This window comes from Gambusia affinis, linkage group LG15, assembly GCF_019740435.1.
Source record: "Gambusia affinis linkage group LG15, SWU_Gaff_1.0, whole genome shotgun sequence".
In the NCBI taxonomy this organism is placed as follows: domain Eukaryota; kingdom Metazoa; phylum Chordata; class Actinopteri; order Cyprinodontiformes; family Poeciliidae; genus Gambusia; species Gambusia affinis.
This window is the reverse complement of record NC_057882.1, coordinates 6,438,389-6,466,370: the sequence shown is the minus strand read 5'-3', so window position 1 is coordinate 6,466,370 and position 27,982 is coordinate 6,438,389. Positions and strand designations below refer to the sequence as shown.

The following is a 27,982-nucleotide window of genomic DNA, read 5'->3' as shown; positions in this document are numbered from 1 at the left end:
AAATGAGGAAAAAATGAAAAATATTTCAATTCTGTTTTATTGTCTTAATTTTTCCAAGAGCAGAAAAGGATTTTCACAGATTGAGTTTTTATGGTGGAGCTGCTGACTGAAGTGGAGCTCCTCGCCGGTGTTTGACTCCTCTTCCTCCTCTTCTTCCCTGGGTGATGAAGACGATGCTTCATCCTGACCGGGGAGCCTTCATCTCTGGCTCACAGCGTCTGGACTGTCCCTCCGTTTCCTGAAGACGGTGTAGAAAGCTTTCTTCCTGCGGCTAACAGACGCCTCCACACCGTCTGCTCTGTCCTTCCTCAGGTTGGGCAGCGGGACACCGGCTCCCTGTCCGATGCCGGATGAGCTGGACGAGGCGGACGAGGACAGGAAGGCGGCGCTGTCGTCCGTGGCCATGCAGAGGGAATGGGTGGAGCAGGCAGAGGTGAGGACGGAGGAGGGGGGGCCTCTCAGCTCCACCAGGCTGGAGCTCTTCTCCAGGCCTCCGCCTCCTCTTCCTCCTCCTCTGTGGGCAGAGCTTTGATCCTGCAGGAGGTGGGGCCTGGAGTCCAGAAGACGGGGCCTGGAGTGATGCAGAGAGCGTGATTCGCTGAGAGACAGAGCGAGGGCGGAGTCAGAGTCTGAGTGGCTCATGATGTCCCTGAGAGGAAGAGGAGGAGATGATCAGACATGGACCAGAGCCTTCATCACACCCCAGGTTCTCTGAAAAATGAAGGGTCAATCAGAGACCCTAGTGATCATTTAGAAACCCTAGAGGTCAATCGGAGACTCTATCAATCAATCATGTTTATTTGGATAGCATATTTCAGCAACAAGCCAATTCAAAGTGCTTTGCATCACAAAAATAAAAAGTCAAAAAAACAACATCCAGTCAACAATTGAGAAATCAGTGAGAAATATTACATTTCGACCAATGCCATCATCAAAATCATCAATACATGTTTAATTTGTTGGTGAATGTCCCATTTATTATGGTTCAAAAGCAACTCTTGTGGTCATTCTGAGACCATAGGGGTCAATGGAAGACCAAAGCAGTCATTTGGACTGCTGGGGTCAATGGGAGACCTTGGGGGGTCAATCAGAGACCACAGGGTTCAATGGGATTCCCCAGTGGTCAAAGGGAGACTCTAGCGGACATTTGAAAACCCTAGGGGTCAATGGGAGATTCTTGTGGTTCTTCAGAGAACCCAGGGGTCAACTGGAGACAGTAGGGGTCAATGGAATTCCCTAGCAATCCATGGAAGATGCTGGGAGTCATTTGGAAACCCTTGGGATCCAGGGAAGACTCTTGCATTCATTCTATTAAGCCCTCTAATAACTTCCCAAATAAAGAGACATGAAGAGGGAGACAGAAGAACAGAACAGGAAGATCAGAACAGGAAGAACGAGAAGTGTTTTTGCTGAACAATGGAAAGGAGAGAAAGAGAAAGCAAGCTGTGTCCACCAAGTGCTCTGGTCTAGAAATCAAACGCACTCTTTGGCAGGAGAAGTCGTTCATCTTGGAACTGGTATCAACATAGTGAAGGAGATGTTACCATGACAACCAGTCATTGGCGTGCACTGGTAACTCAGGGGGGGCAACATTAATCATTCATTAAAGGTATTTAAATTTGCGTTTATGTTTTTACTTTTACTCTGATTAGATGAGATGAAGATGATTTACAAAACTTTACTAAACATGAGACTCAGGCAATAACTTTCAGATTAAAATGTAGTTTTTCTCTCACTTCATTCTACAACTGTATTATTTTATCGTCGACAGTAACTGAAGGTTCAAAATGTAAGACATTTGTAAACTTAGTTTCGTGTTATTTGTAAAATTTATGTCAGATCAACCAAAGTTTAGCTATGAAGGTTAAATCTGCAAAATCTTTTAAAATTTCTAGGTTTGACTCTGGTTTCATATTTTTAGCCCCGTTTTCAAAACAGAAGAAGAAGAAGAAGAATACCCCAAGCTGCCGGAGTGACAGCGCTGCCTCTGGCTAGCCACAGCGCCCCCTGGAGTCTGGAGGTCCGGCGCAGTATCCAGAGGGAAAAAGTGAGAAGGTCGGGAGAGCAGAGCAGAAAAATGAGCCGAGCCTTCAGCACAGGAGGAAGATGAAGAGTTTGGCTGAGGAGGACAGGAAGTGAGGTCGATGTAAGGGTGGGACAGGGAGGAGGAGAGAGGCGGTGCAAGCAAAGGAAGGAACTCTATCTGGCCAATGGAGAGGCTGCGATTCTGCCGAGGGCGTCCACTTGGCAGGTGGGACTCTGTGGACGAGCCACGCCCACCCTGCGATAAGACACGCCCCTCAACTAACCTCTGCGAGCCAAACGTCAACCTGGGGTCTCCTGCCCTCTGCCGCAGGGGCATCAGACTCTGAGCTGCAGGGAACAGGAAGAGAATCACACTGAGTCTGAGCTGCTATTTATTTGGTTAAGAACCAATCAGAAATGGTTGTCAACCTGACTGTTTCCATGGTAACTGCGTGTCTGGAATGCCACTCAGAGGCAAAAGGTCGCTCACACGCCGGTCCATCTGCCAGGCTGCGTCTACAGGCAGCCAATCAGGAGAGAGAACCAGAGGTCAGCTGACTTCCTGTTTAGCTGCAGGGGGCGCCGTTGCTCTGCCCAACTCAGACTGGGAGAAGAAGAATCTGTCAGGCTTACACTGCAACGTCCCTGGAGACAGGATGTCCTCGTCCATGTCATCCAGGTCATCAGACAGGAGCAGGTTCTGGGGGGACGGAGGTCGCAGGCCCAGGAAAGACGGGTCAAGGTTCAGGACAGCAGCCAGGGCTCCCAGACCCGGATTGTTGACCACACAGAACCCAGTCAGAGACTCGATTTGCTGCCAGCGGTGGAGCTTCTCCCGCAGAGCCGCCGTTACCTCAGCCAGGGCCTGTCTGTCCAAACCAAACCGCAACGACACGAGAAAAAATGTCTTCAACTGTTGGCCTGACCGGAGCTACGGTACCAGCTACGGTACCAGCTGGTCGTGGGTCATGTGACTCACTTGGCTGAAAGGATCTTGTGGTCGACGTCGTCCAGTGAGGAGCTGTGAGCCACGTGGAACGTTCCAAACAAAGAACTCCTCTTCTTCTTGATCTTCTCCGCCTGGAACAGAAAGCAAGACGTCTTCTGCAAACATGTTGGGTCGATGTCATCACCGACCCACAGTGGGTCAGCTGAACTTCAGGTTTTGGGGCTCATTGGAAGTTAAACTGGACCAGAACAGAAACCCAACCAGAAGGATAAACCCAAAGGGTTCTGCCTGTCATATTGGTCTGGTCTTTAGCAAACAGATTCTGGACATTACACAGTAAAGAACTAGCAGCAATAATTTAGGTTTAGCCTCTTATAGGAGAAAAAAATGGAGGTTCATTCAAAGTTATATTTTCACCATTCATTTATAGAGTTCACAAATTCAAACTAGAAACTTTATTTCAGCAAAATAGGCATTTATCTCCAAACTAAATACTTACTTTGTTTGAAGCTAAATATCTTCCTCACTGACTATTTACTTTGAAACTAAATATTTAGTTCCAAAGTAAATAAGCTTATTAAAATATCTAGATCACTGGCTAAATATCTAGTTTACAAAATAAATATTTACTTTGGAACTCAAAGTAAATATTTAACTTTTTCATGCTAAATATATAGCTAACAAGCTAAGCAATTAGCTTGCTAATTAAATATCAGCAAGCTAATTGACACGACAGTAGTGTCACTGTGTCGGGGCCCTCAGCCTGTGGTGTGTCGGGGCCCTCAGCCTGTTGTGTGTCGGGGCCCTCAGCCTGTGGTGTGTCGGGGCCCTCAGCCTGTGGTGTGTCGGGGCCCTCACCCCCTCCCTGGCCTGCAGCAGTTGCCTCTCTGCGTTCTGCTTCTTGTTGTTGTAATGCTGATCTTCCACTTCGTGCGTCAGCTGCAGCCAACTCTGCAGCGCCTCCGGCGGCGCCCAGCGCGCCCGCGACTCCAGCTCCCGCTCCGCCTTCCTCAGCGCCGTCCGGACCTGCGGGGGAGCGGGAGGCGGTGAGGGCCGACTCCTCCGATTGGCCGGCGTCCGGTAGGGGGCGATACCTGCTCCAGCTCCTGCTCGGCGTATGTCTGCCGGCTGCGCTCGTTCTCAGATCCCTCCCTCAGCTCGCGGAGCCGCTGAGCTTCCTGCTTGGCCGAGTTGATCTCGCTCCGCAGCTCCTCCTCCACCTTCACCTTCTCCGCCTGGACACAGTGCTGCTGCTCCTGCGCCCGCCGCAGCCTGGCAGAGACACAGCAGGTCAGAGGCGCAGCAACCTAATGCTGGCAGGAGCACACACTGCAACATGACACACTTCCTGTTGCACTTCTCTGTCAGGCCATGTGGGGGCGCTGAGCGAAGGTTGAGCCAGAAGGTTTGGCTCTCTAAGCATACCTGTCAAGTCTCCCGTTTTTTGGGGGGGCAACTACCGTATTTTACCTCCCTTTCCCGCCGTGCTCCCATATTAGTGGGAGCACGGCGGGTTCTGGGGTTAAATGAGGGTTCTGGGGTTAAATGAGGGTTCTGGGGTTAAATGAGGGTTCTGGTTTGGTCTCCCTGATATTTCAGGTCGACCTGCTCCGTCTGTTTCTGTATTTTTAATAGTCCGCTATGCTGATGACTCTCAGTTATGTGTCTCTTCTCAGCCTAATGAGCAGAGCTGCTGCTGGACTCTTTGGTCCTCGGCCATTTTGACTGACAGCACCAAACAAATTCTGTCAGTAATTAAATGTTAGTAATGACATTTAATGTCGATTCTCACTGTAATCACACCAGGAGTCATGTGACCAAAGCTGCTGGTTGTTTCATGTACTAGTCTGAAACTGAAGGCCGTCTTTCCTCTTTGGTTTGACATCAGAGAACTCTGAGCTTTTTAACAACCAGATAAAACCTTGAAGCTGCCAATACACTGATGTTTGACGCTTCACTTTCTGATGTTTGACGCTTCACTTTCTGATGTTTGACGCTTCCCTTTCTGATGTTTGACGCTTCACTTTCTGATGTTTGACGCTTCACTTTCTGATGTTTGACGCTTCACTTTCTGATGTTTGACGCTTCACTTTCTGATGTTTGACGCTTCACTTTCTGATGTTTGACGCTTCACTTTCTTCAGCCCTGACCGAAGTTCGCCCACCTTCTGCAAATCCAACAAAATTGGTGTCAAACATTTGTGCAGAAAAACATTTAGTTTGTCTTATGGTGGTTGACCACTAGAGGTCAACCAGAGTCTGCTGGTTGACCTCTAAACCACCTGAGGTTGTTTAGAGAAAATAGAGAGGAAAACAGAGAACTGTTATCTGGTAACTTTTTTATAAATGTTGGTGACTCAAATGACATCAAATCAAACATTTGACACCAATTTTGCTAGATTTGAGTAAATGTGTGGGGGCTGGCTGACCTTTAAACTTTTATTAATATCTTCAAAGCAAACGCAGCAAAACGTTTGACACCAGTTGTGTTGGATTTGGGTAAGGTTTGGGGAAACGTCACGCAGGTTTCTGAAGGATCATTTCTTGATCCAAGCTGAAATTGATCAGATATTTATATTTCTCTTCCTGAATAACCAGTCTGTGCTCTGCCTGCAGGGGGAGCTGTGGCGCTCTGCAAAGGAAGTGGATGTGTGTGACTATTTCTGGAGATGAAGGACAGAGATGAAGCAGCTGAATTATCCCAGAGAGGAAACAGACTGAAGCCGGCCGTCAGCTGACTGGGCGCTGCAGCAGAACCGCTGCGGGCTTCACTTTACTGCTCAGGACAATCAGCAGCTGTGCTGGGGTTGAAAATAACGGCGGTGCAGCAGCTGCTGCTCAGACTGACAGCACAGGGCCTTTATTCAAACATTATGAGAAAAGTTAAAACATTTCTAAACAAACAAGAGTCGGTCATCTGAAAACATTCAGCAGCAAAACCTTCCAGGGTTTAGGAAAACTTTAGTTCACAAACCCAAACAGAGCCGGCTCCTCATGGTCCACCACCAGGGGGCACACCTTCAATAATATACTAACACAGGAGCTAATACTTCGTTTAGCGTTTTTTCTAACTTTGAAAACATTTAGCGCACTTAGCTTCTCCTACATGCATTTTTCAGAATAAATCCTAAAGAATAATTTACTTTCATGTTCAGTTAAATAAAGTTTGACAGTTTCAAATACTGATGTCATAAACTTAGCTTTCTAGTTGACTTTAATTCATTTTCCATTAGTTTAGCTAACTTTACATTTATTACTTAGCTTGCGTCACTCAACTTAGTTCATTTAACTCATTCTAATGTATCCTGGTTTTTCATGTTTTATCTTAAATCATCATAACTTATTTCACTGTCGTTTATTCTTCCTAGCTTAGCTTATTGTACTTTTGTCCACTTTAGCTTCTCTTTCTCTGTTTTGTTCCTGTTCATGTATTCAGGTTAACCAGCTGCCATGTCATAATTTATGCTGGTACCTGGGTCAACACAAACTCGTAAAGATCACCAGGAGACATATCTTGTTCCTTATTTTGAGAGGAAAACGTGCCGATGTGTTCAGGTGCTAAACTAGAAGTTAAGAGGAAAACTTCCAGAAGGATTCAATTTCCCAAACTGTTATCCATCTGTTGCTAGGCTGCGGCTCAACGTCTCAACTGATCCTGAACATCTTCATCTCCGTCTCCAACTCCTCTTTTTCCTCACACCTTTCACAACCACTGCAGAAAAGAGGAACTGAGGGCTGCAGCTCAATGAAACCCATAGGAAACCAGCATGTTGCAACACTCTTCAGTCCGCTGTACAGTAGCCTCTCCGACAGGTGTGTGTGTGAGAGTGTGTGTGTGTGTGTGTGCGTGTTTGAGAGAGTGTGAGTGTGTGAGGTGCAGGCTGAGTTGCTGGCTATTCTTTGCCCATATAAGGATTTCAAACGAAGCTCCAGCAGACGCTGTTCTCTCACGATACGGGACTATTTTCCTGGCTGCAGCTTCCTTATCATCTAAATTACATTTAATTATGAAATAAATCAGATCTCATGGTTTCAGAAACACAAACACAGAGGCCAGCGGACATATTTCAATGGTAACAGTGGAAGGTCGCCGCGTTGTGATACACAGAGGTATTTTTAGCCACAGCAGGGAGTATTTTCATCTAATTCTTTGTGTAGCTGTCAGCTAAAAATAACATGGAGTCCTTGTCGGCTTCAGGAGCAGAAAGGCTCTGAACTGTAGCTAATGCACCAACACCAAAGCTAACATTTCAGTCAGTGTGTCAGGGCTTTTGCTAGCTTTTATCATTGGACAAAAATAATGTCTGGTTTGTTCTTGCAAACAAGCCTAGCTTACTTACAATCCGTACAGGAAGAAGTGTAGTAACAAGCTTAATCCTGTAGAGGGAGATGTGCTATTACGTAGCACATGTTGAGTCATTGGCACACAGTGGATAGCAGTGGATTGAATTTAGCGCTTTAGCATTAGCTTCCACCAACTACAGTGCGGGTGTAGCGCTTTAGCATTAGCAGAGCTATTGTTTAAGATTAGCACTCTAGGATTAGCGCAGCTAGCCTTTAGCTAGCAGTTGCCTCCTCTGGTTCCGACATCATCTCCGTCTGACTTCAGGAGCAGAAAACCGCCACTGGTTTTATCAAGGTTTAATTCTTCAGGAGTTCCTCAAGGCTTCATGTTTGGACTCCTTTTGTTCATGATGAAAGCTACTTCTTTAGTTCATCAAATGAAACTACAGTCATCTGGTGGGAAGAACCACAGCTAGTCTCAGACGTAAACAAACAGATAATAATAATTCTCCCTTGCATCCAGAACACCTCAGAGGTTCTGGATCGGGTTGAAGTTCCTGCGGTTGGTATGGACTCACTTTGTTTGCAGGTCCAGCAGACTTTCCTCGGCCCTCTGCAGGCCCTCCAGGTCCTTCATCAGCTTCCCCAGGTCATCTTTGGACTTCCTGGTCTGGATGTAGGCGAACCAGCAGCCGCCCAGAGCCATCAGCACCGACAGGCCCAGAACCAGGTCCTTCCACTGGTTCTGCCGGCCTGCTCACACACGCACACACACATATAGAAACAATGGTTTATAGGAGACGGGGATCAGATTCTCCTAAAAGTGTTTTCAGAAGAATCACTGAGCTCTAAGCCTCTTTGGTTTGAGCATCAAGAGCAGCTAAAGAGTTTAGTTTGGAATAATCTGATGGATTTCAGAGATTATCTTGATTTTATCTCAGAAAGCTGAACTGAGTCGGACAAAGAACGTCAGTTCAGATCACTGGTCAAAAGTTTCACTGCTTAGGATGGATGGATGATGGTTGGATGGACGGTTGGATGCTATTTATCACATTATTTAACTATTTCAAATCCATTTCAAAATAAAAGCCTCACAGACGTGTGTCATCACATTCAGAAGGGATTTTATCTTGAAATGCAGCAGGAAGTGGTAAATACATTCTAAATGCATCACTTCCTGGTTATTAGAGTAACAAGAGTCTAACAGACTGAAACCAGAGCCGTCAGAACTGGACCTGCTGGCGGTCCAAACAGAACTACGTCCAGGGCCTTGAGCTGCAGCTTCTGGGCGTGGCTCCGATCCAGAACCTTCAGCAGCAACACGGTCAGAGTCACGTTCTTCACCGCCAGCCTGCGTGAGGACACAGGGAGGTCACACTGGGTCCGGTTCTGACCCAACCAGCCACCAGGTGAGCGCTTACCTGGGCAGCGCCTTCCCGTCCAGCTGCTGCATGCGGAAGCCGGCGGCGTACTGAGGGAGCTCCACGCTGAGGGACAGCCACTCCTCCACCTGCAGCGCCGTCCAGTTATACACTGGACACAGAACACCAGGGACCGGACCGGGTCGTCAGAACACACTGGACCAGGTCCAGGCCCGGCGCAGCAGCGTCTAATCATACTGACTTCATTACTGACACAGAGAAGCAACAGGTTCTGGTTCTGAACCCAGAAGGTTCTGGTTCTGACCTTCGGACTCCTTCCAGGCTCTCCACATGTCCTCCAGGCTGATGTGCGGGTCGGCCCGGTGGAAGCTGCGGTGCTTGGCTTTCGGGTTGCGGTCCTGTAGGTCCTCCCTGAGGAACTGAGCAGAACTTTTTCAGCCCTGGTCCAGAGGACGGGTCCAGAGGACGGGTCTGGTTCCGTCTCACCTCGTCCGTCTCCATGGCGTCCACGGTGCCGTCTGCGTCGTCGTCCATCAGCTTGTGGATGTTGCGGATCGCCTCGAAGCTCAGGAAGGAGTTCTGATCGCCGCAGAGAGGCGGGTCCACAGCGCACAGACCTACAGAACCAGGCAGAATCATCAGAACCAAACAGAACCAGACTAATGCGTGTATGGAAAGCCAAAAAGGACAAAATTCAATGTCTCATTAAATAATGCACAGTAATATACTTTTAATCATTTTGATAACAAATTCATTTAAATAATCATATTGTGATTTAACTCTTTATTCACGATTTATTGCTAGAGACTTGGAGGGAATTTTCAGGGTCAGAACCAGAACCTCAGTGCCGGAACACTATATCTGTCCATCTTCACATCCTCCACTTCCTGAGTGGGCGGAGCCAGCGTTGCACCCTGCACACAGTTGTTCCCGCTTCACTTCCTGTGACATCATCAGCGTGTCATCTCCAGGAAGCTGTGGTTAGCTGCCAGCGGCTAGCTCCCGCGCCAACAGCTGCTGCAGACTCCACCAGCAGCAGGGCGGAGGAGGGTGATACTGCGGGCTGCCGGACCCGACTGAGTCAGAACCAACAACATCCTGGATGATCCCGGTCGCCTTCAGCAAACATTAACTCAGGTTTCTGTGCTGTTGAGACTTCCTGGTTGAACAACGAAGACCAGAACCAGGAACCAGAACTTGATGAACCAGAACCAGAATCTCTGGTATAAGCCGTGCGGCTAACAAACGGTTGGTTGTGCTGGATGTTAAGCTGGATTAACATCCAGCAAGATGTTGAAAGTAGAAGAATGGTCTAAAGAAACATGCCAAGTAAACGAGACAGAGGAGACTCATCAAACCGGACCCGATTCTGCTAACCCGGCAGCTGCTCAATAACAAGAACCCAGAATGATATCACTTTGATGTCTTTCAGTCTGGTTTCCATGGTTGCCGCCATACTGAGACTGGCCTATTCAAAGTGTTCAATCACACCCACATAAACACAGATTGTGGGAGAACCACAGTGCTGGTTCTGGTTCTGCTGGACCTCAGTGTTGATCCTATTACTGACCTGACTGGAGAGTTGGGTCTGATACTTCGATCCAGAACTCAACTGGTTCCAGTGCGGCATTAAGAACCGGGGTTTCTTTGTTTCAACAGGAAACTTCTCATCAAAGAGGTCAGAGGTTACAAGTGGTTTACCTCAAGGTTCAATCCTAGAACCCCTCAATATGTTTATGCTCCCACTGGCTCAGGCTGTAACAGGAAACACGACTAGCAATCAGCTCAACATTATGACGTCACCAGGTGACCTTTGACCCCATCCAATCACTGAACAGATGCTTAGAACAGATAAATGTCAGGATGTGCCAAAACTCTCCATCTGAACAGACACAAAACTGAACTTATTATCTTTGGACCTAAAGAGGAACGATCTAGACTTATAGATCTAGAGATATACACACACAACTTCAGTTCTTCCAGCTGGAAAGTAGAGATCAGGATGACCTCTGACCTGAATATCCAAAGCCACATAAAGACAGTTCCAAAATCAGCCTTCTATCACCTGAAGGACATTTAGAAAATACAGGATTTCCCTCCAGTGTATTATAAACCTGGCGGGCCACCAGGCCTCATCTTCATCTTTTGAAATCTGCGTGGTACCGTTTGAGCATGCGCGTTTACCACTGGGTGGCCAGTTGCACTGAAGTCTCTCTGTATTATTGCCCACTGTGGGTTACTCTGTCCAGTTGACATTGTCTAGATCTGGGGTGCCCAAACGTTTTGAGACCAAGATCTAGTTTTTCTCTCACCGGCTGGCTGAGATCTACCTCATGACACGAAGACATAAAAATTGTAAATTAAACCTGAGGCCAGCAGGTGTCAGTCAGTTATGGTGGATCTGAAATTTGGTTTGATGATCTGAATATGAGAAGCTACAGACTGATAGGAGGAACCAAAGAGCTCTGTAGAGGTAAAGGCAAATCTTCTGAAGCTGGGATATAATTAATTTAATTTCACATAATTATCGCGGTAGAAGCCATTTGTTTGTTAAAATTTTGTGAAATATATTAGTTCTATTTGATGTTTGTTGTGAATGATGTAAACTCACAAACGAACGAGGTAATTAGTCCAACGTTTAGAAACTACAGCGGCTGTAATGAGCCACAGCAAAGGTAAACAAAGGTAAAATAACCCGAACAGGTGATCAACTCAAAACCACTCCTACCTTTTTACTCTCTCTCTCTTTGTAGTTTAAGCACACCTGTTGCCGTGGCAACCGCCTTCGACCCGCAAGACGAGCAAAGATTACGTTAAAAACAAAACATTCAGTCCGTTACGACATCAAGTTTCCAGGCTTGATATTTATTTCTCGATTATTAATCAGCGCTTCCCTGAACTCAGAGATGGTTGATTGACCAGCTGAGCAGGAGTTTAAATTAGCTAGTCGGTCTTTGAGTCGAATTGTTTATTTTTTTAATGCACTGAATTGCGCAACACTTTGTTGAAACAATAATTACGAATAAGATTAATTTTAACATATTTTGCTGATTTTTTTTAATGACCATTCTTTAACGAAGCTACAAACGTTTAGGATCTTAGTGAATATTTTGATAAGCGCGTCAGAAGAGGAAGTTCTGATCTCAGCGTTCAGTTTGTCACCTTCTGCCGAGATCGACTCAAAACCTTCCAGCGGTGCTCAGTACGATCGATGTATTGAGCATCCCTGGTCTAGATCTTCTGCCACAATAAATAAAAAGGTTTGGACCTCAAGGTTTGACCATGAAGTTATGGATTTACCGTATAGCCAAGTACTAAGGTCTAGTCGCCAACTGAAAACGGTGGCTGAGAAGTTCTTGTTCTAAAGTGCCATTGGGCAATCATCGGATGCCGACTGCTGCCGATCAGATGGGCGTAAGTTAGTATTGGTTCATATCAGTTAGCATCATTTATTACCAGTTGATGACGGTTGACTTAAGCAAAGCAGAGAAAAGAAACCAACAAGGTATAGAACGCTGGGCTGGTTGATGATGGTTCGTATCGGTTGATAATGATTGGTACTGGTTGGTGTTAAATGGTGGGGTGGTTGATGATGGTTGGGGTTTATTGTTTGTTGGTTGTTATAGGAATGTTGGTCCTGATTGGATGAGGTCGACTTTATGGATTAATTTTTATTTAATTTGAATGATTGGCTGATACTGATTGGCTAGTGGTTGGTTCTGGTTGGGTTTATTTTGGGCTCATTAGGAATCGTGTGGTTGATGTTTGTGATGATGATGACGTAATATATCCAGATCTTCATCTCGTCTGTCAAGATGTCTCCTCTCTGACTCAGTCCAACATGGTGGCTACAGATCAGATTCTGGGATGTTATTACCTGTTGCTGCGTCGCCATTGGAAACCACCTGCAGGCGATGACGGTCCTGGTGGGCGTGGCCACTTCTGTCCAATCCACTGTCATCCCCGACACACACACTCAGCATACACACACACACCAACCACACATACTCCATACCTGAGGAGAGAGAGGAACCACTGTTAGACCTTTCAGAATAAGAGCACTTCATAAGAGCAGGTTGGACTGATGGACTGTCTGGACCTGGGCAGTAAGAGGTCCAACTGGGACAGAATGAGACAGACTGGGACAGACTGCGACACACTGGGACACACTGGGACCTGGACATGTCCTGGAGACAGGTCGTGAAGTCAAAGCTTCTGGAAGGAACCTAAAGAACCGGAGCGTCAATATCCATCCATTTTCTTACATGTCCCTAGTGGGTCGGGAGGTGCTGGTGCCGATCTCCAACTAACGTTCCGGGCGAGAGGCGGGTTCAACCTGGACAGGTCGCCAGTCTGTCGCAGGAGCGTCAACAAACTGAAACCAAACTTCCTGGATGCTCCTTTGCCGTTCAGGGACCAGAACCAGAGCCAGAACTTTAAAGCCCGATAGCAACAGAACCAGAACCGGTCATCTACAGTCTCTGTCTCCAACTCAATAAAGTTTCTCTGGGGTCAGAGGTCACACAGCTGTTCACTTTCCCACCAACATCATCATTATCATCACCTTCATCACAGTGAGGGTCGGTTCAGCTGCACCCACCTCTGCTGATCCGGTCCTTTAATCCATGTGTCCAGTGCGGTCGGTTTGGTTCGGCAGCGGCTGGTCGACCCGCAGCAGAGACTCAACAAACTACAGCTGAAGGAAAAAACCCGCTGAAGAACCGCCTGCGGTGCGTTCAGGGACTCGGAAGAGGCTCCGAACTCCAAAATGTGACGTTCATCCAGATTCTGCTCCAGTGAGTCAGAATTTTGCAGAACCGCCGGTCCAGTTTTATTTACTATAAAGTTCGGTAAATATTTACTTAATTAAAATGTATTTAAACTCCAGAAATGCTGCAGATATCTGAAGCTGCTCATCGTGCTCTCTTTCTGTTACACCTATTTCCCCCGGCACTGGAAGGCAGCATTTAACTCTTGGAAAACGGAATTATGGCGCCATCGTGTGGCCTTTCAGAGGCGGTGCAAGCCGAAGTAAGAAAACCATCAAGTTAAAAGGTTTGGCTTTAAAATATCGAATTGAAACCTTTTTCCGCTCCGTGAATCTTTGAAGGAGTTAAAATAAATTAAATATTGAATAAAGGAGACACTACAACAGTTTCCTTTTGATTTCAGCTGCTATAAGCTAAGCTAAACTAACTGTAAGAACATCGAGAGGAAGATGAAGGCAGAAAACAGCAAATACAAAGAAATAAAAAATGTTCAAAGATTATTAAGAAAAATATACAAACAGTTAAAACTTTAACTTCACATAAACACTAAAAATATCAAGAAATATAAACAAAAAATAACCAAGAACAACAATAAAATATCAATTCATAAACATAAAGGTGTTTATAAAACGCAAAAACTGCAAATTAAACCAGATGAACCTCAAAAACCAGAACTAGACCACAGAAATAGGAAACCTCCGTTTGGTTCTGGTAAAACCTTATAACGGTCCAGTTCAACTGTAGCCTCTAAAAATACACAGGAACTTTTAGAATAAAAGAAAAAAATATATACAACAAAATAAGACTGGAAAAAAACATGATAGAAACAGAGATCCAAATGTCAGAAAGAACTAATCAAAAGTCCAAAAGAACCAAACCAGAATCAGCAGAAACATTATGAGCTGCAACAAGGTGGTCCTGGGTTCAAATCCTTGCCGGTTGTTCCTGAGTGAACAGGGATATATTTCTACTAAAACAAGATAGAATTTAAATTTAAAATGAAAAAAAGCTGCAGAGAAAAATAAAACTACAATTCACATTTTAAATTAAATGAATAAAAAAGTGAAAAATAACTGAAGTTTTACATAAAAAGCAAGAAAATGATCAACTAGCAAATGGAAAATCAAAATTTAAATTAACAGGAAACAGTTAAAAAAAACTCAGATTATTTTGATTTAAGCAGAAAATATTTAAAACCATCAAAGTTTAATAAAAATAATAACAGAAAACTGATTTAAAACACAAAATAACACAAAATAGACAGAATAGCAACAAATAAAACAAAATAAAAACTGGAAATACGAAAACAAAACTCGAGAAATTAAGAGAAAAACAAAGAAACAAACAGGAGAAGCTTGGGAGGAATTTACAGTTTATGATCCATATAAATAAATAACACACACCTGCGCTGTACCTGTCCGTCAGAGCCCGGGGGCGGGGCTTACCGAGATCAGCCTGGTTCTGACGTTTCACAACAGGCCAGTAACGCCACTGCCACTGTCACACACACACACAGAGAAACTTCCTCAAACTTTAACTCCACCACTTCCCCTCGGACTTCCTCCTCCCCGTTACCCCCGCCCTCCGACACACTCACACACACACACACTGGGACACACACTGCAGCCGCAGCCGGACCGAGCGCAGCAGAACCAAACCGGACTGATGAGCGGTGAGTTCTGCCGGAGCACGCTCCACTCCGCCTCACTCTGTGTGTGTGTGTGTGTGTGTGCGTTTGTCGCTGCTACGCTGAGCTGTCGGTGTGTGTCAGAGAGTGTGTGAGTGTGTGTGTGTCGGTGTGTGTTCCGCTGTGATCCAAACTTCAACTGGATCTCTGGTTCTGTTCCCCTTGTCCCCAGTGGATCAATAGTCAGATTGTTTGTGTGATCGAGTTTCTGAGCAGGAAGCTGGAGATGGAGAGCGACCACTCCCTGAGTGTGTGTGTGTGTTTGTGTGTGTGTGTGTCTCACTTCTTCTTTTAACTTTTTCTCTGCTGAGCCCTGAAACACTCACTGATCTCTGAAACGGGCCAACAGAACCAGCAGATCTGGGTTTCACCGACCCAGTAGAGCAGAAACCAGAACATCTGAAGTCCAGGAAACAAAAGCTGAGAGGAACATCAGGAACTGCAGGAGAAGAGGAAGAGCTGCTGTTACTTTAAATAGACCAAACTAAGATTCAGCTGCTGGAAACCAACATTCAGCTTCTTCTAGCCTCAAGTTCTGGGACGAAAACAATGCAGAAAAACAGACTCTAAACCAGTAAGAACAGCTACTAAACCAATAATAACAGACTGTAAACCAATAAGAACAGACTGTAAACCAGTAAGAACAGACTGTAAACTAATAAGAACAGACTGTAAACCAATAAGAACAGACTGTAAACCAGTAAGAACAGACTCTAAACCAGTAAGAACAGACTCTAAACCAATAAGAACAGCTTCTAAACCAGTAAGAACAGCTACTAAACCAATAATAACAGACTGTAAACCAGTAAGAACAGACTCTAAACCAGTAAGAACAGACTGTAAACCAGTAAGAACAGCTACTAAACCAATAAGAACAGACTGTAAACCAGTAAGAACAGACTGTAAACCAGTAAGAACAGACTGTAAACCAGTAAGAACAGACTGTAAACCAGTAAGAACAGATTCTAAACCAGTAAGAACAATTTGGTTCTCCACTGGTTCTGGATTCTGGCCCGTTTCACACGATGGGTCGGTGAACCAACTTGAGGGTCTGGAGACCCGACCCGACTGGACCCGTCCCAGTACATGGTCCAGTTGGTTGGACTGGTACTACCCGGTTCTACAGGTCTGTACACAACAACTCGCTACAGGAGTCCAAAACCCATCTTGGTTCTGGTTCACAAGTGTCTCCTGAAATGGGTTTTGGGATCTTAAAGTGTCTCAGGAACCAGAACCTTAGATTGGATCTGGCTGAGCATCGGTTCCCCTTAAGAGAAGGTCCTATTGGACCTTTACATGAATACAATTTGTTTCCCCAGTTGGTCTGGACCTGTTGGACCTGTTGGTCTTGTTGAACCTGTTGGTCCTGTTGGACCTGTTGGACATGTTGGACCTGTTGGTCCTGTTGAACCTGTTGGTCCTGTTGGACCTGTTGGACATGTTGGACCTGTTGGTCCTGTTGAACCTGTTGGACATGTTGGACCTGTTGGACCCGGTGGACCGGTTGGTCCTGTTGAACCTGTTGGTCCGTTTAAAGCGGATCAAAAGCGTTGGGGTTGAATTCACCTAAATGTCCAACAGAACCTACTCTTCAGGGGAACCGTTGGTCACCTGGGTCCAGTTTAAGGTTCTGGTTCCTGAGACACTGTAACTCAACTTGACTGGCATAGAACATTTCAGCAGCCGAATCAGAACCAGAACCTGAGATGTCTGGAAGGTTGAAACAACAACAACGCCAAACCCATTTCAGGAGACTCTTCTGGACCGTGTACTGAGATGGGCCCAGTCGGGTCCAGACCATTAGGAAATTCCTGCCTCAGAACCAGTTTGTGGGTTCACAGTGGTGCGGTCCAAATGAGCAGAGCCACTTTTTGAGGCGTTCCGCATCCAAACCAACTCTGGTGCGTTTCAATTCACTCACCTCAGCACGCTGGATGCATGAAGCTACCAGGGGAACTGACAGCCTGACCTATTTTCTGAATGTTTCATGATCCAACCACTTGGGGGTGCTCACAGAGATTTTCCTAACCGGTCAGAACCAAAACGTGGCAGAACTTTCACTCCAACAGAACCCAAGCTAGCTAGCTAGCAGACGTTTTCCAACATGGTGGATTAACTTGGAAACTGTTAGCCGGTTTGGTTCTGGTTCAGGTATGGCTGCTGGGTAGTGAGCCATAGTTCTATGGGTCAGGTTCTGGACCCGGCTGAGGCGTTTTTGACCGGTTCTGGAGGCTCATAAAGTCCAACTCTCATCAGTTGATGATCCTCTCTGAAAGTCTGGGTCGGTTCTGGGTTCAGTTCCATCCAACCTGAGGGATCCAATTAACTGGGTGAAGCTGGTTGGGGTCTGGTTCTGGTCAGGTTTGGGTTGGTTCTGGTTCTGATTTGGGTTGGTTCTAATTCTTGAACCCGTTTCGTTCCTGGGTTTGGTGTGCCTGCAGCTTCTATTTGATTTGGACCAGTTTCCTGTTGGAATTTGAGGCCTGGTTGTTTCAGTTGATCAGAACCAGGTGGTTCTGATCCGGACGGGTCAAACAATTCAGGTCTCTTATTCCAGCTGGAAATGGGTTTTTCTTGCTTGTTTGGGTGCTTTGGTTCTGGTTCTGGTTTCATTCATGGCTGTTTAACATCAGCTGATGACATCATCATCTTCTGCACGTGCTCAGATGTGAATCAGTAGCAGCTAGCCTAATATTAGCATTTGAAGAACGAAGCAGGAAGTCGGACGTCACAGCAGCCGTGACTCATTCCACTTTGGACCGGGTTTGATCCGATTGTTTACCTTTCAGTTCAGTGTGCTTCCTGGTTCTGACCCGTTTCACTAGAACTTTATTTGTTTTCCATCTCTCAGAACCATTCCGGTTCTGGTTGGTTCTGTTGCGCCAGAAAGTCCAGTTTTGTTCATTAGGTTCTTGTTCTGTTCTGATTCCATTATCATGAATAGAATAGTTCTGGAGGACCCAGTTGGACCTGATGGTCCAGTTTGGTTCTGACCTGCTGAGACCCGGCCCATTCAGCTAGAACCCAATTCTCACAATGAATTGTTCAGGAAACGACTTCCAGAATTTCCTGTCGGGTCATCGGTTGTGGAGAATAAATAAATCTGCAGCTGAAGCTGATTGGACGGAACTGGAACCAGTGGACCCGTCACTGGGTTCAGTCTCACTGGACCGGGCCTCGTCTTTATATCCAGATCTACTTTATGAACTACATTACCCATGATGCTTTGCAGCATTCTGTTTCTGAAGCCGTGGTCGCCTCTTCCTCTTTTCATCCATCTGTCGGCCCGACTCTTTCTTTGCGGTTCTGGTTTCAGACGGTTTGGGTCTGATCTGAAAACGCCGCAGCAGCTGAGAGGAAATATCAGCAAGAGATTTTATTTTTCACAGAGCAAACAGAACCGGAACCAGAACTGGAACCGGTTATTTCTGTCACTAACCAGACTGGCTGGAAACGATGTCTGCACTTCCTCTTCATCAGAGGACCAGAACCAGAACCAGGACCAGGCCTCTGCTTTCCAGTTAAACATGGCGGAGGCAGCATCATGCTGTGGGACGATGTATCCTGGAGGAAAACAGTTTAGGTGGAGGTTCAATTCCTGAACGTTATGAGATTATTTAGATAGCCTAGTCAAAGTTCAGACCTTTTCCGTGGGAAGGATTCAAAACTGATGATCTCAGGCGGGTTGATACAGATGCACTCCACACTTTTCAGCTTTACAGATAAACCATAAAGCGAAACGTTTTCCTTCCACTTAACTATCTGATCTGTTCTGTCACATTACCTGAGAATGACTCACATTCAGATCAGTGAACTGAACCAGTTCTCCAGAACCAGTTCCTTAGATCAGTCCAACTAACTTTGATGTTTAACGACCAAATTCCTGGAGCAGTGATTGGTTTGGGTCAGATTTAAATGAGCGAATGAGGAAGTGCTGACGGATGAAGCCCTGATGCTCATTTAGAAACGTCGATGTCAAACTAAGCTTTTAGTTTGTCTGAACAGGAACATTCAGAACTGGACCTGCAGCGGTTGAGCACAGGAAGCCGCGCTCTGTTAAGCTGCGTGGCATCGCATCGCATCGGGCCGGACTGCCATGGAAACATGAACCCGGTTCACTTCTGCTTCTGAGCTTCTTGTCTTTGTCCATGAAGGTCAACAGGAAGGTCACAGAAACTCCTGAAGCCGTGACCCAGAACTGATCTGGTCTGAAACGGGGAGCCTTTGTTCTGTGACCTTTGACCTCTGAGGACGGCTTCATTCAGCGGCTCTAGCTTTCGGTTCCACTTGAAACAGGAAGTCAGAACGTGTTCATCAGCCGTTGCTATTTCTAGAAAACTCTCATCAGCAGTTTCTGTTTCTTCAGACAGAAAGCGTCTCCGTCAGCCGCTTTACAAACACAGCCAGAAGGTTTGGTGGAAGGAAAATCTTAAACAGATCAAAGGGCATAAAAACAGAGAGCTGAGTAAAACCAGAGCGGGGTCCACCCAGCTGACCTCTGACCTCCACTGCATCTATTATGAAGCTGCAGAATGTTTATTTTGTTTTTATTTTTTGAGGTACGCCGGGTTTTCGAAAGGCTTTTTATTTGAACTTTCCGTCATAGAACACTTATTTATTCCCTTTAAGGGAAACGTTTGATGCTGATAAAATCTAGTTGTTCTTTTTCTTTTATTTAAATTCTATTTTGAAGGTCTGGACTGAAAACAAAATGGCTGCCAGGACTGGAAAGGTCGCTGACCTCTGACCATTCTCTGCTCAGCTTGTAGCCCATGAGATCAGAACTTCACCTGATGTCAGTTAAGCGCTTGGTTCTGATTGGTCCAAACACCTGGACTCAAACACCCAACAGGAAGTTCTGGATCCTAAAGCAGAACTCTGAGTTTATGGACACTGAAGGAGAATCGGGTCGGACAGAAACAATGGACCTGTTAGTCAGATGGGTTCCTGTTGTCCTGACGACACACCGCAGTGTGTGTGTGTGTGGCTATAAAACTGTAATATATACACAGGTTCTATGCAAATGTGTGTGGGGATCAGGATAACATCTCTGCTTTGTTTAGAGAAGTTTCCTTTGCAGATCATTTCCATAAACACAAATAACACCCCTCCCTCCCCCCAGGGGAAACATGGCTGCCACGTGTTTCTGAGCGAACTGTGTCCAACTGAGGAACCTGAAGCATCTCAGACCGAGGAACCTCCTGCAGAGAAACAACCAGACACCAGTGAGACGAACGTCTGAAGGTAAACATGGCGGAGCAGAAAATCCAGTCACTCCAACGTCCTGATGGAGTCAACATGGAGAACCTGCAGTTCTGAATCAGGCTCCGGGGGCCAATCAGAGACCACTACACTCTGAATCAGACTCCAGGAGCCAATCAGAGACCACTACACTCTGAATCAGGCTCCGGGGCCAATCAGAGACCAATACACTCTGAATCAGGCTCCGGGGCCAATCAGAGACCACTACACTCTGAATCAGACTCCAGGGGCCAATCAGAGACCACTACACTCTGAATCAGGCTCCGGGGCCAATCAGAGACCACTACACTCTGAATCAGGCTCCGGGGCCAATCAGAGACCACTACACTCTGAATCAGGCTCTGGGAGCCAATCAAAGACCAATACACTCTGAATCAGACTCCGGGGCCAATCAGAGACCACTACACTCTGAATCAGGCTCCGGGGCCAATCAGAGACCATTACACTCTGAATCAGGCTCCGGGGCCAATCAGAGACCACTACACTCTGAATCAGACTCCAGGGGCCAATCAGAGACCACTACACTCTGAATCAGACTCCGGGAGCCAATCAGAGACCAATACAATCTGAATCAGGCTCCAGGAGCCAATCAGAGACCACTACACTCTGAATCAGGCTCCGGGAGCCAATCAGAGATCACTACACTCTGAATCAGGCTCCGGGAGCCAATCAGAGACCACTACACTCTGAATCAGGCTCTGGGAGCCAATCAAAGACCAATACACTCTGAATCAGGCTCCGGGGCCAATCAGAGACCAATACAATCTGAATCAGGCTCCAGTAGCCAATCAGAGACCACTACACTCTGAATCAGGCTCCGGGGCCAATCAGAGACCAATACATTCTGAATCAGGCTCCGGGGCCAATCAGAGACCAATACACTCTGAATCAGGCTCCGGGAGCCAATCAGAAACCAATACACTCTGAATCGGGCTCCAGGGGCCGATCAGAGACCACTACACTCTGAATCAGGCTCTGGGAGCCAATCAAAGACCAATACACTCTGAATCAGGCTCTGGGGCCAATCAGAGACCAATACAATCTGAATCAGGCTCCAGGAGCCAATCAGAGACCACTACACTCTGAATCAGGCTCCGGGGCCAATCAGAGACCAATACACTCTGAATCAGGCTCCGGGGCCAATCAGAGACCAATACACTCTGAGTCAGGCTCCGGGGCCAATCAGAGCTGCTGCTCTGCTGTGGGGACACATTTCTACAGTTACACTGTAAAAAATATCATTTATTTAGCTTGGGTTCATTTTACAAAGTCACATTTTCAGCATGTTCATTCATTTATAAATGTCACACATTCAAGCAAAATTATTTAAATATTGATCTTCACACAAAACCTTTGTTAGGAAACTAGATATTTAGCTTCTAGCTACGTGTTCAGTTAGTAAGCTAAACATTACAATTGAAGCTAAATATGCATCTCAGAGACATTTTTGTAATATAATATAGGTATAAAGCAGAAGTGGACGATTAAAATAAAATTAGATCTTGCAAACCTCTTTATAAACTTCTGCTAGCGAGTCACTTCTTTACCAATGTTTCATTTCCTCATTTATTGTACAACTTTTCAGCTTAAAACAAAAGGATGAGCTATTTTAATACAGCAACAGTAATTCATCAACATTGAGGGATTCAATTTGTTCACAGAACCGTTTGCCAGTAAGTTGAATCATCCAATTCAACTTACTGGCAATTCAATTAGCATTTTAGCTAGATATTTAGCTAACTAAAACAGCTAAAGTTAAATAGTAAAACAGTTAAATGCTAAATAGTCCTATTTAGCACATTCTAAATAAATAAATATTTATAATTACTAAAATAGTTTAGTTAACTATTGAAACTAATTCAGTAAATATTTAGCTGACTAGCTAGCTAGCTATTTAAACAGTTCATTATTTTAAATCGTTTTCTAAATATGTATCAAATACCTATTAATTAAGTATTAAGCTTTGAGCTAGCTAAATATTTAGTCAGTTACATATTTTAGATAGTTAGCTAAACATTTACCAAGTGCATATTAGCAAAGCATTTAGCTAGCTCAAAGATAAATTACTAGCTTGGAGCCAAAGTTTGGTTGGTTAACTTAATGTCTAGCTTGCTAACTAAACGCGTAGTTTGAAAGTGACATCTATAAATGAGTATCATTGCGAAAATATGACTTAACAAATAGAACATTGGTTTTCTCTTAAATAACTTAGATTATTGCTGTGTATCTTTACAAACAGCTTCCCGTCCTCTGCAGCATTTTGATGCATTTAGATAGAATCTGCAGGTCAGAAGCTTTAGCGGTCTGGAGTTTGACCTCCCTGCAGCAGACGCTAGCTAACTCCACAGGTGAGACGCTCCTGCAGGTAGAAGGAAGGTGAAACCAGATGTGAAGCAGAGAAAAGCCTCAGAGCCGCTGGAGTTCGTTTGACCTGCTGGCAAAGATCTCAGCTTTGCATAAAAAAAAGAAGTGATAAAAATAACGGCGAGCAGCTGAGTGAAGCAACAGAAGGTGTTGTGTGAACCCTCTGAGCCCTCCCTGCTGTGTGCGCAGGTTTCTGACGCCGCCATCATGCAGACCGTGAAGTGTGTCGTCGTTGGCGACGGCGCCGTGGGGAAGACCTGCCTGCTCATCTCCTACACCACCGGAGCGTTCCCCAAAGAGTACATCCCCACCGTGTTTGACAACTACAGCAGCCAGGTGGGTCCTTGAAGGCACCTCGGCTCAGCCGGTGCGTTCAGGAAGAAACAGAGTCAAAGTGGAGTGAGAACCAGAGGCATCTGGAAAACATCTGGAAGCTAGCATGAGTCATGCTGGCTGCAGGTTCTGGACCAGGCAGCTGATCAAACTTTTCTGTCCTGCAGGAAAAACTCCTGAGACTCTGAGTGAAGCGGTCAGACTAAAACAGTAAAATAATAAAAAAATGAACAATAAACACAAGCGTCTGTGTTTGGACAGCAGGGGGAGCTGTATGCAATGATCTGACAGAATCCCTCACATGCCTGCATCCACAGGCATGTTCTCCCTGTGGATGCAGCAGTTCTCTCTGGATACTCCAGATCCTCCAAAAGTACAAAATGTCCATCCAGAAAGCATTCACACCACCTCACTTTTTCCACATTTATATTTTAGCCTTATTCCTCAAGCCTATTATGACAATGTGAAGAAAAGTTTAAGACTGTGACTGAAAACAGAAAACCAAAAGAAATTCCATTTACGTCATGGAAAATCACCAATTAGAGGAACATGTTTGGTATCAAATCATGCATATTTTCAACCAGAGAAATCACATTTTCTTGACCTTGTGTGTTTTTTAATGGTGCACATTTTTCAAAATGGCCACCGTTGTTGCGAAGGAGAATATATGTTTGCACTAAAATCAGAAGAAGATGGTGCCAGTGGTGGAAAAAGTTAGCTTCAGCAACCACTACTAAAACAAGAATCATAGCAGAAACTAGTGCTAAGCAACAAAACTCATTAAAAAATTAGCAGAAGCTAACACTAAACCACTAAATAAATGTTATCAGAAGCTAATTCTAAACCACTAAATGCACATAAAAAGTAGAGGAAGCTAATTCTACATTGATAACAACAAAATATACTCTAAGTCAATGCTAAGCACATAGAAAATCAGCAGAAGCTAAAACTAAACTACTAAACACTTAAAAAGTTAAGGAAGCTAATTCTAACTTGCTAATCACATAAAAAAGTACTGAAAGCTAATGCTAAACATAAAAATATTATCAGAAGCTAAAGCTAAACCACTAAATACATGCAAAAATTTAGTGAAAGCTAATGCTAAACTGCTAAGCACATCAAAGATTACCAGAAACTAATGCTAACCATTAAGACTAACAGTAAACTCCTCAGTTTCTGATTCCGCTACATATTGTTACTTCAATGTTGTATGAACAGGATGAACAAAAACATGATGTGACATAAAATGAATTCAAATCATGACAATGAGGAACATTTTATTGCAATAATTGGCTTTAAAGACTCAGAAACTGTGGGTGTCTTGAAAAAGTTCCGTGAAATTGAAGTGGCTGATGCTACACCAGAAAGGTTTTCACAGAAACAAATATCTGCGAAGATTTTAGAGGAAAGAAATGTAATAAAATTTCCAATAAAAGATGTTACGAAAAATGTGTCAAAATGCAGCGCAGTGAATGTCACAGCATGAACGTGTGAACATGTGAATGGGTGAAGGTGTGAATGTAGTGTGAAGGCTGCACAGGCTGTTTACTCCATGAAGGGGTTTGACTTCTGTAAGGTATGAACCAGCCAATCAGAGCTCTCTGACGAGTTCTGAGAGCCAATCACTGCTGTCACAGTTTGAATGACCAGTTCATGAACCTGTCTCTACCTGTGGTGCGTTCAGGTGACAGTGGACGGACGGGTCATCAGTCTGAACCTGTGGGACACGGCGGGCCAGGAGGAGTACGACCGGCTGAGGACGTTGTCCTACCCGCAGACCAACGTCTTCATCATCTGCTTCTCCATCTCAAGCCCCGCCTCCTACGAGAACGTCAAACACAAGTGGCACCCAGAGGTCAGAGGTCACACATTCCCCAAACGCAGCTACAGCACATGATGTGGTACAGAAGAATCCAGGAGGTCACTGGGTTGAGGTTCTGAAGATGCTCACTCCCTCCAGAACCGTCAGAAGAGTTGTGGTTCTGGGTTGGATGGGTCCAGTTCAGGTCCAGTTACAGCTGACTGGGATCCAGTAGGGTTCATACTGTCTTTCTGCTGCTTATTCCTTCTCCAGGTTCTCTGAAGATCTTTTCTTTGAAGTCTGTATGACAAGTGGAAAGTCAAAACAAGAGGTCTTTACCTGCCAGCAAGGTTCAAAGGTCAGATCTGTTCTTTGGACATGAATACTGAGCTGAAAAAGAGGAAAGTCCAAAGAAAAACTTTAAAGACTTTATTGAAACCTGGAAAACTGATGATCAAGACCACTTTAGTCTGCTCAGACTGTCCAAACACCAAACGTCCATTCAGGCGTTGGGTCAATTGTTGTCCTTTGGACTTTTTTAACCCGAATGTCGTGTCAAACACTTTGCCGTAACAAAGATGTCAAACGTTTGATCGGCTTGTCTGACCTGATCAACCCTAAAACCTTGTCTGCCACATTTGAGTTTAAATCTTTCTGTAGTGGGTCTTCAGCTACGGACTGGCACCAGTAACTCCATCCAGGAGATAGAGAGTCTATAAGAGTCTTCAGGGCGTATTTAGAGCTCCTCGGTTGTTGTATAAGGACCTGGAAGGTCATTGAGGGTTCAGAGAATGGACAACACTTCTATTTGATGTGATGGTGGAAGTGTGTCTGGTTGGTCATTAAGGCGTTGTCATGGCTACGACCTCCTCTGGTTATGTGATGAGGATGCATAACTTGCTAGAGTGGCTGTTCGACTCGGTCAGGTCTTGGTGCAGTCTGAGGCAAAGACCCGGAGGTGTTTAGATCAGCATCGTGATTCTCTTTAGACCGGGACCAGGACCAGGTTTGAAGCATTTTTCACCTCATAGTCCAGTAGAACTGATTCTATTGGGTTCAAAACTTCATCTGCTCCATCTGAAGCTGCTGTGGTTCTCTTTCTCTGCTCCGAGTCAAACCAACCAAACCCTTTGTTCCCCTCCTGGCCTGTGGGGGCGCTGCACCAAGAACCACTGAAGGAAATGACACAAAAACCTCTGAAGACACTGAGAACAACTTCCGTCTTCACCAAATGGAAACAGAAATAGAGGCATCAGACTTTAGCAGTTGGAGGATTTCTCTTTAGTCTTTTGCTAAAAACCAAGAGCCATTTCTCCTGCTAGCGTTAGGCTAGCTTGCTAGCTCCAGGGGTATTTACCCAGAATGCCCTGCGCCTTAGTCCACTTCCTGTTTGTGGAGCGGTCTCTGGTCCGCTTGCCGTTCACATATTCAAACTGAACCAGAGTTCAGGTTAACCAAACCCAGACTGAGGTTTGGAGGACCAGAGGTCAGAGGTCGATTGGCATTCACACCAAACAAACCAGACTGAACTTTATAGGCAAATGGACTGGAGTTGGATTAAAGCAGATTGGACTTGTTTAGTGGAAAGGCCCAGTTATAGATGACAGCAGCTAAGAAATAAAATCTTTTTCAAAGGGTCTAGTCTTTATCTTGACCTCTTTATGTCCAGTGGTGTTCCTGTACAAACCGTGACTCTGGTCTCCTCTGCAGGTTTCCCACCACTGTCCTAACGTTCCCATCCTGCTGGTCGGCACAAAGAGCGACCTCCGGAACGACGCCGATATCCAGAGGAAGTTGAAGGAGCAGAACCAGGTGCCCATCACCCACCAGCAGGGCCTGAGCCTGGCCAAGCAGGTCCAGGCGGTGCGCTACATGGAATGCTCGGCGCTGAACCAGGACGGCATCAAGGAGGTGTTCGCTGAGGCGGTGAGGTCCTACCTGAACCCGCAGCCAAACGTCAGCAAGAAGCCCTGCGTCCTGCTCTGAGAGTCTGCTCTGAGAAATGTTTCAACCTTTTCCCTCTCATTAGATTTTTACCCTTTAATTAGAAAAACGCAATTTAAGACAGAGATTAAAGGTTTTCCAGAACTTGTGATGCAAATTGACCGGCTGTGGGTTGAATGTGTAGCTCTGCTGTGATTGGTTCAGACTCAACCAGAGCCGTCTGAGCATGTGCAGGATGTCTGAGATCTTCTACTAACTCAAATTTCATCAAAATGGTCCAAAATTATCCCCGACAATCAGCTTCAGGTTCAGATGGCCCTAAAGACATCTTAGTCCTGCTGGAGCATCCATGAACCAGTAAAGAACCAGTAAAACCAGTGGCTCTGGTGGAGTCCGGATCTAGGAACAGGTTTGGTGTCTAAACTGAGAATTTAATTGCAGAAACACTGTTTACATGATGGCTCCGATGAAAATGCAATAATCTAACCCCGTCTGCTCTGAGTCACTCGCACTCAGATCCTTACAAACGCTGGGAAACGTTTAGTTTGATCAGACTGTAGCTTTCTGCTTCATCTGCCGATTCTGGAGGGAAATTAATAAACATCAAACAAAAACAGCAATTTAAACATAATACAAAAATAATAAATCTGATTTTTCTAATGAACCAGGAAGAGCAGGAATGCAGCAACTGCAACATTAAAAAGCTAAAAGGTTAGCGAAGAAGCTAAATATCCAAGATAACCAGTCGTAGCTAAATATCCAAGCTATTTAAATTAAAACGTCTGATTTCAAACTGAATGTTTCTGCAGGTTTGTTTTTCTTAGCTAAGCTGCTAAACCAGCTAAACCACTTTAGCTTCGTTTGCTTCCATCTTCTGTTAAATTTATTGATAATTTGTTTTTATTGAAGTAATTTACATTATTTTATTTAAGTGGAAAGTACAATAAAAACAAGTTTCATATTGATCGTCTGCTGCATTTTATTTCAATGATTTCTTCTTAGCTAACAGCTAACATGGTTAGCCCTTAGCTAGCCTCTTCTAGAAACAAGATGGCGGCAGGACTGAGGGCAGTAGAGCTGAAGGATCAGACTTCTGGGACAGTGTCCCCCAGAAAGGACATGTTGGACCGTGATGGACAGAACCAAGCAGCACCAACAGCTACAAAGCACGGTGATGGCGGGG

The 27,982-nt window shown here is 45.2% G+C and overlaps 2 protein-coding genes across 5 annotated transcripts; one reads left to right on the top strand and one right to left on the bottom strand.

Annotated features, from left to right (window-relative positions):
* Positions 1-19: 19 nt before the first annotated feature.
* Positions 20-18,656, bottom strand: LOC122845438 (stromal interaction molecule 1-like). Of its 2 annotated transcripts, XM_044141735.1 has the most exons (15): positions 18,535-18,656; positions 18,312-18,445; positions 12,517-12,654; positions 9,126-9,256; positions 8,944-9,058; positions 8,679-8,790; positions 8,493-8,608; positions 7,836-8,010; positions 4,069-4,246; positions 3,833-4,000; positions 3,005-3,105; positions 2,659-2,894; positions 2,455-2,541; positions 2,310-2,373; positions 20-649 (listed from the first exon to the last, which is right to left on the bottom strand). In XM_044141735.1, exons 1-15 carry the CDS (start codon positions 18,639-18,641, stop codon positions 199-201), a joined length of 2,313 nt encoding a protein of 770 aa, XP_043997670.1. In that variant the 5' UTR covers positions 18,642-18,656; the 3' UTR covers positions 20-198. The 2 variants fall into 2 exon arrangements, with proteins under 2 accessions (XP_043997670.1, XP_043997671.1); XM_044141736.1 differs by lacking the exons at positions 18,312-18,445; positions 18,535-18,656 and adding an exon at positions 13,240-13,372.
* On the top strand, positions 13,523-27,764 carry rhogb (ras homolog family member Gb). 3 transcript variants are annotated; one of them, XM_044141746.1, is made up of 5 exons: positions 13,523-13,694; positions 20,218-20,339; positions 22,911-23,057; positions 24,739-24,909; positions 26,566-27,764. In XM_044141746.1, the coding sequence occupies exons 3-5, from the start codon at positions 22,929-22,931 to the stop codon at positions 26,839-26,841; spliced, it is 576 nt and encodes a 191-aa protein (XP_043997681.1). In that variant the 5' UTR covers positions 13,523-13,694; positions 20,218-20,339; positions 22,911-22,928; the 3' UTR covers positions 26,842-27,764. The 3 variants fall into 3 exon arrangements, with proteins under 3 accessions (XP_043997681.1, XP_043997680.1, XP_043997682.1); XM_044141745.1 differs by lacking the exon at positions 13,523-13,694 and adding an exon at positions 14,718-15,080; XM_044141747.1 differs by lacking the exon at positions 13,523-13,694 and adding an exon at positions 15,422-15,669.
* The last annotated feature ends 218 nt before the right edge of the window (positions 27,765-27,982 follow it).

Excerpts from the sequence above, each read along its gene's own strand:
- rhogb (XM_044141746.1), top strand. The coding sequence starts at position 22,929 with ATGCAGACCGTGAAGTGTGTCGTCGTTGGCGACGGCGCCGTGGGGAAG. Across the intron at positions 23,058-24,738 it reads TTGACAACTACAGCAGCCAG|GTGACAGTGGACGGACGGGT; the intron begins GTGGGTCCTTGA and ends TGGTGCGTTCAG. Across the intron at positions 24,910-26,565 it reads AACACAAGTGGCACCCAGAG|GTTTCCCACCACTGTCCTAA; the intron begins GTCAGAGGTCAC and ends TCTCCTCTGCAG.
- LOC122845438 (XM_044141735.1), bottom strand. The coding sequence starts at position 18,641 with ATGATGCTGCCTCCGCCATGTTTAACTGGAAAGCAGAGGCCTGGTCCT. Across the intron at positions 8,791-8,943 it reads AGCCTGGAAGGAGTCCGAAG|TGTATAACTGGACGGCGCTG; the intron begins GTCAGAACCAGA and ends TTCTGTGTCCAG. Across the intron at positions 8,609-8,678 it reads GACGGGAAGGCGCTGCCCAG|GCTGGCGGTGAAGAACGTGA; the intron begins GTAAGCGCTCAC and ends GTCCTCACGCAG.